Source organism: Pristiophorus japonicus, chromosome 4 (genome assembly GCF_044704955.1).
Source record: "Pristiophorus japonicus isolate sPriJap1 chromosome 4, sPriJap1.hap1, whole genome shotgun sequence".
Taxonomy (NCBI): Eukaryota; Metazoa; Chordata; class Chondrichthyes; family Pristiophoridae; genus Pristiophorus; species Pristiophorus japonicus.
The window spans coordinates 305,196,583-305,210,707 of NC_091980.1; the positions used below are offsets into that span (position 1 = coordinate 305,196,583).

Here is a 14,125-nt window from a genome sequence, read left to right on the forward strand (position 1 = left end):
AGAACTTGCATTTATATAGCACATCAGTAATGTCCCAAAGCACTATATTTTTTGAGGTGTAGTCACTGTTGGAATGGAGGAAGTGCAGTAGCCAATCTGCGCACAGCAAGCTCCCACAAACAGCAATGTGATAACGACCAGATAATCTGTTTCCATGATATGGATGAGAGATAGATATTGGCCAGGACACCGGGAATAACTCCCCTGCTCTGCTTCAAAATAGTGCCATGGAATCTTCCCGGGGCGAGAGTGCTGCTCACTGAGCCAGGACTGACTGAGTACTTTGAGACATTTGACACGGTGATAAGATGCTGTATAAATGCAAGTTCCTGGTCTGACCTCTGCATCCCACTGACTGCTGTACCTGTCTAAACCTTGACTCAGCTAACGGCAAAGCCTGCGGTAGTCAAACAGCAGACCAAAGGAGGAGGGATACTGGACTGTCGACAACTTTGGGAACAGCCTCAAAAAGCGAGAGCAGGAATCTGCGCCAAGCAACCTCGAAGGAGCCCATCCAAGCACTAGAAACTTCACAGAAAATAGTACTGCAGGGATGGATCTTAAGATCAGTACCGAGAACGGCACATGGCTCAGATGTTAGGGCGTCTACTGGGTCCACGAGTTCCATTGCCTCCAGAGAAATGCTTGTACAGACTCCTTTTCCTCTATAATTCATCTCGACTTCCTCAGCAATATTTATCACACGCTGCAGCACCGTTGTTCAAACACTATTATTTTCAAGATCTGTGGGAGCTCTCAGGGAGCTAAAGTGGTGCTTTCAGAAACAAAAATTAAAGTGATTGATTTTGATAAAAGGAACAAGATTACAAGCCAGAGAGCGAGAGCGAGAGCGAGAGCGTGAGACCGATGGGGAGAGACAGAGAGAGAGAGAGAGAGAGAGAGACAGACCGACAGAGAGAGAGACACACACAGACAGGGAGAGAGAGAGAGTGATAGAGAGAGAGAGAGAGAGAGAGAGAGAGAGAGAGAGAGACAGACAGACAGGGAGAGAGAGCGACAGACGGAGAGAGAGAGCGACAGCGACAGACAGAGAGAGAGAGAGAGCGAGAGAGCGCGACAGACGGGGGTTGGAGCGAGGGAGAGAGGGAGCGAGCGAGACCCCGTGAGGGAGAGACCTCGTGAGGGAGAGAGAGAGAGAAGGTGAGAACAGGGCTTCAAACTAAATGGTAAGAGGCTGGGATTTTGCTGCCTTGTGCAGATTGGGCGGGTCATGTGGAAGGCAAACATTGATGTCAAATTTCAAACATTAACTGAGAATGCCTCTCGCTCCCTCAATAGTTTAATGATTTCTCTTCAAATAACAGAATTCCAATCAGAGGTCATTTGTATCCCCCTCTACTTTAACACGAGATCTCAACTCGGTTCAATGTCTCGCCCACGAGACGCCACCTCTGACACTGCAGCACTCCCTCAGTGGTGCACTGGCGTGTCTGCCTTTTCTCCCAGGCAGGGAGGAGTTATTCCCTGTCTACCGTGTCAACCTCTTCATTCCTTCAAACCCCTCTTTGGTAAAGGTACTGCCCACTGCAGCACTGAGCCACCAATTCCTTCCCCATTCCCTGGTGGGACAGCTGGACCAGGCTGGAGCTCGGATACCCTCGACCTCAGCACCCTCGAGCTATGGAGAGCAAATCAAATTTCAGCCAAGACTCGCCCCCCTCTGTTCCTCTTCGGTATCCACGGAGTTTTGCCGAGGCCCTGTCGGGTGGACAAGAAAGATCCCACGGCACTATTTTGAAGAGCAGGGTACTTCTCCCTGGTGTCCTCGTCAATTTTTATCCCTCAACCAACCAACAAACAACAGATGTGTGTGGGATCTTGCTGTGCACTAATTAGCTGTCTCATTTACAACAGTGACTCCGCCTCAAAGATACTTCATTGGCTGTAAAGCGCTTTGGGATGTCCCGATATCATGAAAGGCGCTTTATAAATGCAAGTTCTTTCTTTTTACCGTAAATGTGTGACTATTATAATCACTGTTCGATTACTTGTTTGCTCATCATTTTTAAAGTACATTTGGTTCACATTTTAAACAAAAAGAGCGACTTGCGTTCATAGTGTCTTTCACGACACCGCACGTCCCAAGCGCTTTACAGCCAATGAAGTACTTTCTGATGTGTAGTCACTGTTGTAATGTAGGAAATGCAGCAGCCAATTTGCGCACAGCAAGCTCCCACAAACAGCAATGTGATAATGCCAGATAATCTGGCTTCTTTTAGCGATATTGATTGAGCGATAAATATATTGGCCAGGACACCAGGGAGAATTCCCCTGCTCTTCCTCGAAACAATGTTACAGGATCTTTTACATCCATCTGAGAAAGCAGGCGGGATTCAGTTTAATGTTTCATCCGAAAGACAGCACCTCCGACAATGCAGCACTGCACTGGAATGTCAGCCTAGATTTTTGTGCTCACGTCTCTGGAGTGGGACTTGAACCCCCCCCCCGCAACCCCAACAACCTCCTGACTCAGAGGCAAGGGTGCGGCCAACAGAGCCACAGCTGACAGCTACATCTCATGCACTGTCCCCCCCGCTTTGGAAGACTGAATCTCAAGGGAGCGTGAGATAGTCCAGTAACTAACAGCAATTACCAAACCGGTTTTGTTGCTCCTATGACCAGGAGCATTCCTCAAACCTTACTGAGCTCTCCGGGCGAGGATACACATCTGGGAAATTAGGATGCATTTATGAGAGCGATCTAAAGTATGCAAACTTAAATAATCTCATACGGGTAAGAGCTTGGAAGGAGGATGGGGAAAGATCCAAAAATGTAACCATCATATATACAATATATTCAACAATTTGCATTTATAAAGCACCTTTAATCTGCTAAAACGTTCCAAGGCGCTTCACACAAGAGCCTGCCTCGGACACAAATTCAGAGCATGTACAACACAATTATAAAATTACTAACCTTTCGAAGTGGCTCTTTGCTCTCTGCTGCACGACATACATGTCAGATGCAATAAATATGGCTTTCCAAAAGCCCAAGCAATAAGTGCAGATTAGCGGTTGCACTAACCATGGCATTTACAGAGCAGATCCAAGCACACCAAGGCTGGCCTGGTGACGATTTTTACATCTATATATAGGGCTCGTGACGCGCCTAAGCACAGGAGATGATTCAAGATCAGCAATGAAAAGTGGACTTGTGAATTTTACCTCAGCACCTGACTAAAGTGAGAAGAGATTTATTTGAACCAAACATGATAATTTTTTTAACAGAAGCACCAATTTTTACTCTTTCCTTTCTGCACCCAACCAACTCGCTCCATTCCTGAAGGCGCTGCTTCGCACGGAAGTGCAGTTCCACAAGGGTAAACCATCAGAAAGGCTGAACGACAAGTGCAGCAGATTATTCAGCTGCGTACGGGGGTCAGAGCCGAGACTGAGCTGGTCATCAACATATTACACCGGATATACAGCACAGAAACAGGCCATTCGGCCCATCCAGTCCATTATGTTTCATTTGCACCTCCTCCTGTTTTTCTTCATCTAACTGTAACACTAAGGGTTCCCTTCTCCCTCATGTGTTTATCTGGCCTTCCCTTAAATGCATCATTACCATTTGCCTCAACTACTCCCTGTGGTAGCAAGTTCCACATTCTCACCACTCTCTGGGTGAAGAAGTTTCTTCTGAATTCCCGATTGGATTTCTTGACTATGTTGTATCGATGGCCTCTGGTTTTGCTCTTCCCTACAAGTTGAAAGACTCTGTGTCTACTCCATCAAAACCTCTCATAATTTTAGACCCCTCAGTCTTCTCTTTTCAAGATGACGCAAGATCGGCTAACGATTTAGCAACCGAGTTCTCCAATGAGTTTAACCTCTCTATCTAATGGGTAATACATGAAACCGAGGGACTGGTAGTGAATACATCAAGCAGGTGAGGAAGAGCTGCCTTTACCTGTGCCTTGGTTATCAGGCCAGCAACACTGTCAGGCTTGAAAAAGGTGAAGTCAATGAGAGCCTGGAAGAGGGCAATGGCTTTTTCTGAATGGCCAGTCTGTCGCAAGAAATGACACTGCTGCAGGAAAATTGCTGTAGGAATGAGCAGAGAGATTTTATTACAAAAATGAATCCACCAAAACAATGCCTTGCAAGTAAAAGTAAAAATCTGAACGCCCTGCATTTATACATTCGCCCCCTCATGTCGAAGTGGGTCTCAGCACGTTTTGCAACGGGTGGGGAGGAGGACGGTGGCTGGGAGATGGGAAAGTAGGAGGTGGAAGTGAGAAGAAACAAACAAAATCACATCCTGAGTTAGGGGTTAAGCTACTAAGGAAGACAGTAACATAGCACGGTGAAGTGATTTTGAGAGTAAGAGCTCCAAACAGTAGGTGTGCGATGATTAAAACAACTTGCATTTATATAGCGCCTTTAACGGCGTAAAATGCCCCTAAGGTGCTTCACAGGAGCGTTGTCAAACAAAATTTGACACCGAGCCAAATAAGGAGATATTACGACAAGACCAAAAGCTTGGTAAAAGACGTAGGTTTTGAGGAACGTCTTAAAGGAGGAGGGATAGAGAAGTGGAGAGGATTAGGGAAGGAATTCTAGAGCTTAGGGCCCAGACAGCTGAAGGCATGGCCGCCAATGGTGGAGCGATTAAAATCAGGGATGCACAAGAGGCCAGAATTGGAGGAGCCCAGAGATCTCGGAGGGTTATAGGTCTTGAGGAGGTGACAGAATTAGAGGGGGGGGAGGGGGGGCGAGACCATGGTGGGATTTAAAAAGGACGAGAATATTAAAATTGAGGTGCCGCTTGACCGGGAGCCTATGTAGGTGAGCGAGCACTGGAGTGATGGGTGAACGGGATTTGGCACGAGTTAGGATAGGGGCAGCAGAGTCTTGGATGAGCTGAAGTTTATTAAAAGATCAGCTGCTGATGGTGGAGCAGAGGGAGGAGTCAAGCAGGAGGACAAGAAGGAAGGAAGCAAGATGGGACAGACAGCGGGACAAGATCACTCAGTTAAGGTCAAGTAAGGCCTGGAGCGATTTTAAAAATAAGGACCTCCAAGTCGATGAGCAGGGAATTGGTGACATGTCTCCATCTCTCTCCCACCACCACCACTGATGCTTCAAGTCACCACCTTCATCAAGCCATTATTGGTATCTTCCTCCCTGCCATCAAGAGTCCCCATGCAACCCATCTAGTCTGCTCCTCAACAGCATTTCCTCCTTTTATCCTGCCAAGTGTCCTTTCTCTAAGTGTTGAAACAAATCTTTTTGTGTGAGGTGCGCTATGTAAATTGACACTGTTGTCGCTACTGTGAGACAAGACACTGGCATCAGGATATTTGCCAGCCTTGGTTCGTGGGTAGCATCCTGCCTCAATCAGTATGTTGTGGGTTCAGAAACCGGAGCAGAAAGTCTAGGCAGCACTCCTGGCTGGCCTCCCACGTTCTACCCTGTGCAAACCTGAGGTCATCCAAATCTCTGCTGCCGTGTCCTAACTCACACTAAGTCCTATTCACCCATCACCCCAATTGCTCGCCGACCCACATTGGTTCCGGTCTGGCAGATTCTAATACTTCTTTTCAAATCCCTCAATTTTCAAATGGCCTAGCCCCTTCCTATCTCTGGAACCTCCTTCAGCCCCACAACCCTCTCAGATCTCTGTGCTCCTCCAATTCTGGCCTCTTGAGCATCCAATTTTAATCGCTCCATCATTGGTGGCCGTGCCGTCAGCTGCCTAGGCCCCAAGCTCTGGAATTCCCTCCCTAAACCTCTTCACCTCTCTTTCCTCCTTAAAACGTACCTCTTTGACCAAGCTTTTGGTCATCTGCCCTAATTCCTTCTTATGTGGCTTGGTATCAAATTTTGTTTCATAATACTCCTGTGAAGTGTCTTGGGACGTTTTACTATGTTAATGGCGCTATATAAATAAAAGTTGTTGTTGTTGTAGTACAGTGATGTGAGAGGTGCCGTCTTTCAGGTGAGATGTTAAGCGGAGGTCCCATCTGCTCTCTCAGGTGGATTTATAAGATCCCACGGCACTATTTCGAAAAAAAGCAGGGAGTTATTCCCAGTGTCCTGGCCAATATTTATCCCTCAATCAGCATCACGAAAACAGATTATCTGGTCATTATCTCATTGCTGTTTGTGGGAGCTTGCTAAGTGCAAATTGGCAGCCACGTTTCCCACATTACAACAGTGACTACACTTCAAAAAGTACTATTTCGTCATCTCTTCCTTTCTTTCATCACAAGTCTGATGTGCATCCAAGGTTCATGCACATCCACTTCCTAACAGGGTCACTGGATGGCCAGGAATCCTAGCTGGGTTTTCCTTCCCTGGCCTGGCACAGAGAACTAACCTGGGGCCTGCCTGGTCTGCATGGCGCAGCTACTTACCAGGCAGTGCTTTTACCCAGTGAGCAAACAAGAGGCCCTATACCGAAGTTAATTTTGTGGCTTAAACAGAACATTTATTTTCCAAAAAGCACCAATTTTATTGAGGCATGACACAAGCCATTCGGCCCAACAGGTCCGTGCCGGTGTTTATGCTCCATACAAACCTCCTCCCACCCCTCTCTGTCTCACCCCATCAGTATATCCTTCTATTCCTTTCTCCCTCAATGTGCTTATCTAGCTTCCCCTTAAATGCATCGATGCTATTCGCTGCTTCTTCTCCTTGTGGCAGCGAGTTCCATATTCTCACCATGCTCTGGGTGAAGAAGTTTCTCCTGAATTCGTTATTGGATTTATTAGTGACTTCCTTGTATTTATAACCCCGTAGTTTTGATCTTCCCCTACACGTGGGAAACATATTTTCTACATCTACCCTATTAAACCCTTTCGTAACCTTAAAGACCTCTATCAAGTCACAGACAGACTTGAATTTATATAGCGGCTTTCACGACTAACTGGACGTCTCAAAGCGCTTTACAGCCAATTAAGTACTTTTGAAGTGTAGTCACTGTTGTAATGTGTACTGTCGCACTGAGGTCACCTCTCAGTCATCTCTTTTCTAGAGAAAAGTGCCCCAGTGTCTTCAATGATTCCTGATCGGTATAACCTCTCAGTTCTGGCATCATGCTTGTAAATCTGTTTAGCACCTTCTTCAGTGCCTCTAAACACTTACTGTAATATGGAGACCAGAAGTGCACACAATACACCCGAGCAACATTCCCACTAAGCTGCATTGCCGCTCAGCGATCTGGAGGTCCCGCCCAGGAGGCTCACTGGATTTCACAAGGAAGAAACCACACATGCGCGAAAATTTGAATGGGCCACGTAACCGCTTAAAGGGACAGCGCACGTAAAAAAAAAAAGAGGGAACACTGCTCCCAAGTACTGCGCACTCACAGTACATGATCCAATTAAAACTCACTCTTACCCAGCATGGCTTCTTCTGTGTCAGGCAGTGCAGGGTGGGACACGAGGGTTCCATCGAGAGCAGCCGCTAGAGTGCTCAGACACTTGCCGTAAATGGCGTTGACCTTGGACGTCGAAAAGGTGCTGAACTGACCCTGGCAGAACAGGAGGTACCTCCGCCACAGCCCGGTGTTGTTTGGGTGAAGAAAGACCACTTTTTTCCATTCGTTGAGAAGATTGGCCGGTTCCCAAGATTCCTTGCAGAGCCCCAGCCGTGCAACTTTCAGGTCTGCGTTGTTGGGATTGCTTTCGATAGCGCGCTCCAAAATGGCCAGCTTCTTCTCCGAGGTAACTCGGCGCGACCGCTTCCTCTTGTCAGATTCCGCCGCAGTGGCCGTGTATGGATTTGGACCTTGCATTAATTCATCCTGAAAGAAGGGAAGACTCGTTAAAGACAACTGCCAACGGTGCAACGCGCAGCTCCTTTGAGAACCTCACAGCCTCCGAGAAACCATTTTCATTCGACTTGATCAATCCATTTCTAGTTTGCATCTAGTTCCAGCATGGAAACTAAAAAGGAACATGAACAAAATTCACACTAAAAATGGACAAAGTGGGTACAGTAGCACAGTGGTAATGTCACTGGACTAGCAATCCAGAGGCCTGGACTAATGATCCGGGGACATGCATTCAAATCCCACCAGGGCAGCTGGGGAATTTAAATTCAGCTAATTAAATAAATCTGGGATTAAAAATCTAGTATCTATAATGGTGACAATAGAACTATTGGATTGTCGTAAAAACCCATCTGCCTCACTAATGGCCGTTAGGGAAGGAAATCTGCCGTCCTTACCCGGTCTGGCCTATATGTGACTCCAGTCCCACAGCAACGTGGTTGACTCTTAACTTCCTCCTGAAATGGCCGAGCGAGCCACTCCGCTGTATTCAAGGCGGCGTTTTACCACCACTTTCTCGAGGGCAATTAGGGATGGGCAATAAATGCCGGCCCAGACACAAGGAGCGGTTCCAGACACAGGGAACGGTCCCAAACACAGGGAATGGTCCCCAAGACACAGGGAGCAGTCCCCAAGACACAGGGAGCGGTCCCCAAGACACAGGGAGCGGTCCCCAAGACACGGTGAATGGTCCAATAAACCGCCCTACATTCTCCTCCCTCCATTTAAAATATTTTGAATCGATAGTTGCTGCACTACTTTCTACTCAAACTCATCCTTTCCCTGGACCTCAATTCCTTCCCTCCCTCCCGCACTCACTCACTCTTTCTCACATTACAACAGTGACTACACTTCAAAAGTACTTCATTGGCTGTAAAACGCTTTGGGACGGTCCAGTGGTCGTGAAAAGCGCTATAGAAATCCAAGTCTTTCTTTCTTGTCATCCCACAATCCACATCTTAGAAATAGCTGCAACCCTGGCAACGTTGTGTGTCTAATTTTCTTTCCTAATGGTTTCAACCACAGTGGTGTCCTGCACCAATAACCTTAGCTGTTCACGTAGATTTCTCAACAAAAGAATCAGAGGGACGTGGAATTAATTAACAGTTCACGGGTAATATATTAGCATGGATAGAGGATTGGCTAACTAACAGAAAACAGAGAGTCGGGATAAATGATTCATTCTCGGGTTGGCAATCAGAAACTAGTGGGGTGCCGCAGGGATCAGTGTTGGGACCCCAACTATTTACACTCTATACTAACGACTTGGATGAAAGGACCGTAGCCAAGTTTGCTGACGATACAAAGATGGGAGGAAAAGCAATGTGTGAGGAGGACACAAAAACTGCAAAAGGACATAGACAGGCTAAGTGAGTGGGAAAAATTTGGCAGATGGAGTATAATGTTGGAAAGTGTGAGGTCATGCACTTTGGCAGAAAAAAAATCAAAGATCAAGTTATTATTTAAATTGGGAACAATTGCATAGTGCTGCAATACAGCGGGACCTGGGGTACTTGTGCATGAAACACAAAAGGATAGTATGCAGGTGCAAGTGATCAGGAAGGCCAATGGAATCTTGGCCTTTATTGCAAAGGGGATGGAATATAAAAGCAGGGAAGTCTTGCTACAGTTATACAGAGTATTGGTGAGGCCACACAGTTTTGGCTTCCATATTTAAGAAAAGATATACTTGCTTTGGAGGCAGTTCAGAGAAGGTTCACTAGGTTGATTCCAGAGATAAGGGGGTTGATTTATAAGGAAAGGTTGGAATTCAGAAGAATGAGAGGTGATCTTATCAAAACGTAAAAGATTATGAGGAGGCTTGACAGGATGGATGCAGAGAGGATGTTTTCACTGATGGGGGAGACTAGAACTAGAGGGCATAATCTTAGAATAAGGAGCTGCTCAGTTAAAACTGAGATGAGAAGGAATTTCTTCTGAGGGTTGTAATTTTGTGGAATTCGCTGCCTCAGAAAGCTGCGGAAGCTGGGTCATTGAATAAATTTAAGACAGTTTCTTAATCGATAAGGGAATAAGGGGTTATGGGGAGCGGACAGGGAAGTGGACCAGAGTCCATGATCGAATCAGCCATGATCGTATTAAATGGCGGAGCAGGCTCGAGGGGCCAAATGGCCTACAGTTCATATTTCTTGTGTTCTTATGTAACAGATTCATTCTCGCCCCCCAAACACAAAGTGAATTCACAAAGATGAGATTGCTTAGAGTACCCACCTGAAAATGAACAAACTCCATCCAGGTTTGGATATCCCCAGGATCTTCTCTCAACATCCGATTGAATTTCTCCACTTTGGCCATGGTGGTTGAGTTTGCCTTCTCACTGCTGTCCAGGGCCCCTCGCGCTTTGTCGTCCTGCTCCGGTTGGCTCTTCCCCTGCAGCCACAGAGTGGTGGAAGCATCATATATCCCAAGCGGATTGAACCAGGTGACGGTGCCTGAGGACTTACCGTCATTCTCTACCCAGTCTGGGACTGGTATGAAGGTGCCTGGACTGGGCGCAGGAATTCTGTCGAGTAAAACATCTCCACAATGAATAGGAACTGTGTCAGTGCTCAGGAGCTGAAGGCTAGAGGTGCTGTAGTATCGATCATCTCTCTTTTTTGCCTTTTTCTTCTGTTGGGATGAATCTTCCCAAATAATGTGTTGCCTTTTGGTATCGAGGCCCAGGCAGGCATCCCCTTTCCTCTTGTATCTGAAAGACATAGCACCATATTTAACTATTAGACAACTACGCACAAATCTAATATAATAAAGAGTAACACACAGGTGCTGGATAAATCCCTTCACATCCTCTCAATATTAATGTTGCTGATTATTAGTTAGTTGGATTAGATAAATTATGCCAGATGTGAAAAACTATGTAGAATTTATGAGGACATAGAAGCATAGAAAATAGGTGCAGGAGTAGGCCATTCAGCCCTTCGAGCCTGCACTGCCATTCAATAAGATCATGGCTGATCATTCCTTCAGTACCCCTTTCCTGCTTTCTCTCCATACCCCTTGATCCACTTAGCCGTAAGGGCCATATCTAACTCCCTCTTGAATATATCCAATGAACTGGCATCAACAACTCTCTGCGGCAGGGAATTCCACAGGTCAACAACTCTCTGAGTGAAGAAGTTTTTCCTCATCTCAGTCCTAAATGGCCTACCCCTTATCCTAAGACTATGTCCCCTGGTTCTGGACTTCCCCAACATCGAGAACATTCTTCCCGCATCTAACCTGTCCAGTCCCATCATAATCTTATATGTTTCTCCTCTCATCCCCTGTCATCCTTCTAAACGGCAGTGAATAAAGGCCCAGTTGATCCAGTCTCTCCTCATATGACAGCCCAGCCATCCCTGGAATCAGTCTGGTGAACCTTCGCAGCACTCCCTCAATAGCAAGAACGTCCTTCCTCAGACTAGGAGACCAAAACTGAACACAATATTCCAGGTGAGGCCTCACCAAGGCCCTGTACAACTGGAGTAAGACCTCCCTGCTCCTATACTCAAATCCCCTAGCCATGAAGGCCAGCATACCATTTGCCTTCTTTACCGCCTGCTGTACCTGCGTGCCCATTTTTAGGGCCCAAGTTTCGTGTCGCGCTTAGAACGGCGCAGCCCCGACCTGGACGCCCGTTTTTCACGCCACAAAGTGCGCCTAAAAAAAACGTAGATTCTCCGGCTCCCTGCTGGTCCTCTGGAGTCGGGCACGGCGCAGCATGAGCTGTAGGGGGCGGAGCCAGGTCCTTGCGCTGAAAACAGTGCTGGGACCTCTGCACATGCGCGCTACAGTGGGCACGCATGTACAGTAGCTCCAGGCGCCCAAAACTGTGTGGGAGGGGCCCGAAGCATGCAGCCCCTAGCCCTGGCTGAATGGCCTCACTGGGGCTGCGTGAATAAGGCTCCTCCCACGCCCAGCTCCTGCTTCCTCCCGATCCGACTCAACTCCCGCTTCCTCTCCGGACCCGACCCCGACCCCTTGGACTGGACCCGACCTGCGCTCCCTCTCCTTCCCTCCCCCCCGACCCGAACCGAACTCCCTCCCACCACCACCCCGACCCGACCCGTGCTCCCGATTCCCCCACCCACCCGGACCGGACCCAACCTGACCTCCCTCCCCCCCGCCCCCGACACGAACCGACCTCCCACTGCCCCCCCCCACTCCCCCGGAACCGACCCGACCCTACCCATGCTCCCTCCCTCCGCCCCCCTACCCGAACCAACCCGACCTCCCTCCTCGCCCCCCCCGCTCCGCGCTCCCCCCAACCCGATCCGCGCTCCCGACCCCGGGCCCGACCTGACCCAACGCCACCTACCTGTAAATCTGGTGCTGGGGACGGGCCCTGCCCGAAGTCTTGTGCCCGGCCGGGGCCCGGCTCGTTCAGCCTCCCTCCCCCCTCTCCTTTTCCCCCCCTTTCCCCTTCTCCTCTCCCCCCCTTTCCCCTTCTCCTCTCCCCCCCTTCCCCTTCTCCCTCCTCCCCCCTTCCCCTTCTCCCCCCCTTCCCCTTCTCCCCCCCTTCCCCCTCCTCCCCCTTCTCCCTTCTCCCTCCTCCCCCCTTCTCCCTCCTCCCCCCTTCTCCCTCCTCCCCCCTTCTCCCTCCTCCCTCCTCTCCCCCCCTTCCCCTTCTCCCCCCCCCTTGCTGTCAGAAAGACAGACACTGACAGACACACACAGACAGAGAGATAGAGACACTGACAGAGACACACTGGGGGTGGGGGTGGGGGGCATCCCAGAACGCTGTTGGAGGGCTCCCGGTGCTGCAGTCGGTAAGTAGAAAATGTTTTAAATTTATTGATTTTTTAAAAAATTATTTCTTATTAATTTTTTTTGATTGATTTATTGGTTGATTTTTTGATGTTTTTATCATTTATTATTGATGATGGCTCTTTATTTGTAAAACTGAAGTATTTAATGTTTGTAAACTTCCCTTTAAACCCCCCCCCATTCCCTACGCCTGATTTGTAACCTACGCCTGATTTTCTAAAGTGTCGACAAGGTTTTTTCGAGCGTACAAAAATCTTCACTTACTCCATTCTAAGTTAGTTTGGAGTAAGTATTCGCTGCCGAAACTTTGAAAACAGGCGTAAGTGGCCGGTCACGCCCCCTTTTGAAAAGAAATTCTGTTCCAAAGTGAAACTGTTCTAACTGACCAGAACTGGAGCAAACTAAATGACGAAAATTTGAATTTCTAAGATACTCCGTTCTACACCAGTTGCTCCAAAAAATCAGGAGCAACTGAGGCCGAAACTTGGGCCCTCAGTGACTGATGAACCATGACACCCAGGTCTCGTTGCACCTTCCCTTTTTCTAGTTGCCGCCATTCAGATAATATTCTGCCTTCGTGTTTTTGCCCCCAAAATGGATAACCTCACATTTATCCACATTATACTGCATCTGCCATGTATTTGCCCACTCACCCAATCTGTCCAAGTCACCCTGCAGCCTCTTAGCGTCCTCCTCACAGCTCACACCGCCACTCAGTTTAGTGTCATCCGCAAAGTTGGAGATATTACACTCTATTCCTTCATCCAAATCGTTAATGTAGATTGTAAAGAGCTGGGGTCCCAGCAATGAGCCCTGCGGCATCCCACTAGTAACTGCCTGCCATTCTGAAAAGGACCTGTTTATCCCGATTCTCTGCTTCCTGTCTGTCAACCAGTTCTCTATCCATGTCAGTACATTACCCCCAATACCATGCGCTTTGATTTTGTACACCAATCTCTTGTGCGGGACCTTGTCAAAAGCCTTTTGAAAGTCCAAATACACCACATCCACTGGTTCTCCCTTGTCCACTCTACTAGTTACATCCTCAAAAAATTCCAGAAGATTCGTCAAGCACGATTTCCCTTTCATAAATCCATACTGACTCAGTCCGATCCTGTCACTGCTTTCCAAAGGGGCTGCTATTTCATCCTTAATGATTGATTCCAACATTTTCCCCACTACTGATGTCAGGCTAACCGGTCTATAATTACCCGCTTTCTCTCTCCCTCCTTTTTTAAAAAATGCCGTTACATTAGCTACCCTCCAGCCCATAGGAACTGATCCAGAGTCGATAGATTATTGGAAAATGATCACCAATGCATCCACTATTTCTAGGACCACTTCCTTAAGTACTCTGGGATGCAGACTAGGGCCCGGGGATTTATCGGCCTTCAATCCCATCAATTTCCCTAACACAATTTCCCACCTAATAAGGATATCTTTTAGTTCCTCCTTGTCACTAGACCCACCGTCCCCTAGTACATTCGGACGGTTATTTGTGTCTTCCCTCATGAAGACAGAACCGAAGTATTTGCTTAATTGGTCTGCCATTTCTTTGTTC

At 47.8% G+C, this 14,125-nt stretch overlaps 1 protein-coding gene across 3 annotated transcripts in view; it reads right to left on the reverse strand.

The window, feature by feature from the left end:
* nrde2 (NRDE-2, necessary for RNA interference, domain containing) overlaps nucleotides 1-14,125 on the reverse strand; it is a 101,094-nt gene that overhangs the window by 50,219 nt on the left and 36,750 nt on the right. For all 3 annotated transcript variants that reach the window (XM_070879656.1, XM_070879657.1, XM_070879654.1), the window contains exons 5-7: nucleotides 10,030-10,507; nucleotides 7,365-7,770; nucleotides 3,931-4,064 (exon numbers count right to left, since the gene is read on the reverse strand). In XM_070879656.1, coding sequence (XP_070735757.1) covers nucleotides 3,931-4,064; nucleotides 7,365-7,770; nucleotides 10,030-10,507 — 1,018 coding nt within the window. The remainder of the gene's footprint in view (nucleotides 1-3,930; nucleotides 4,065-7,364; nucleotides 7,771-10,029; nucleotides 10,508-14,125) is intronic.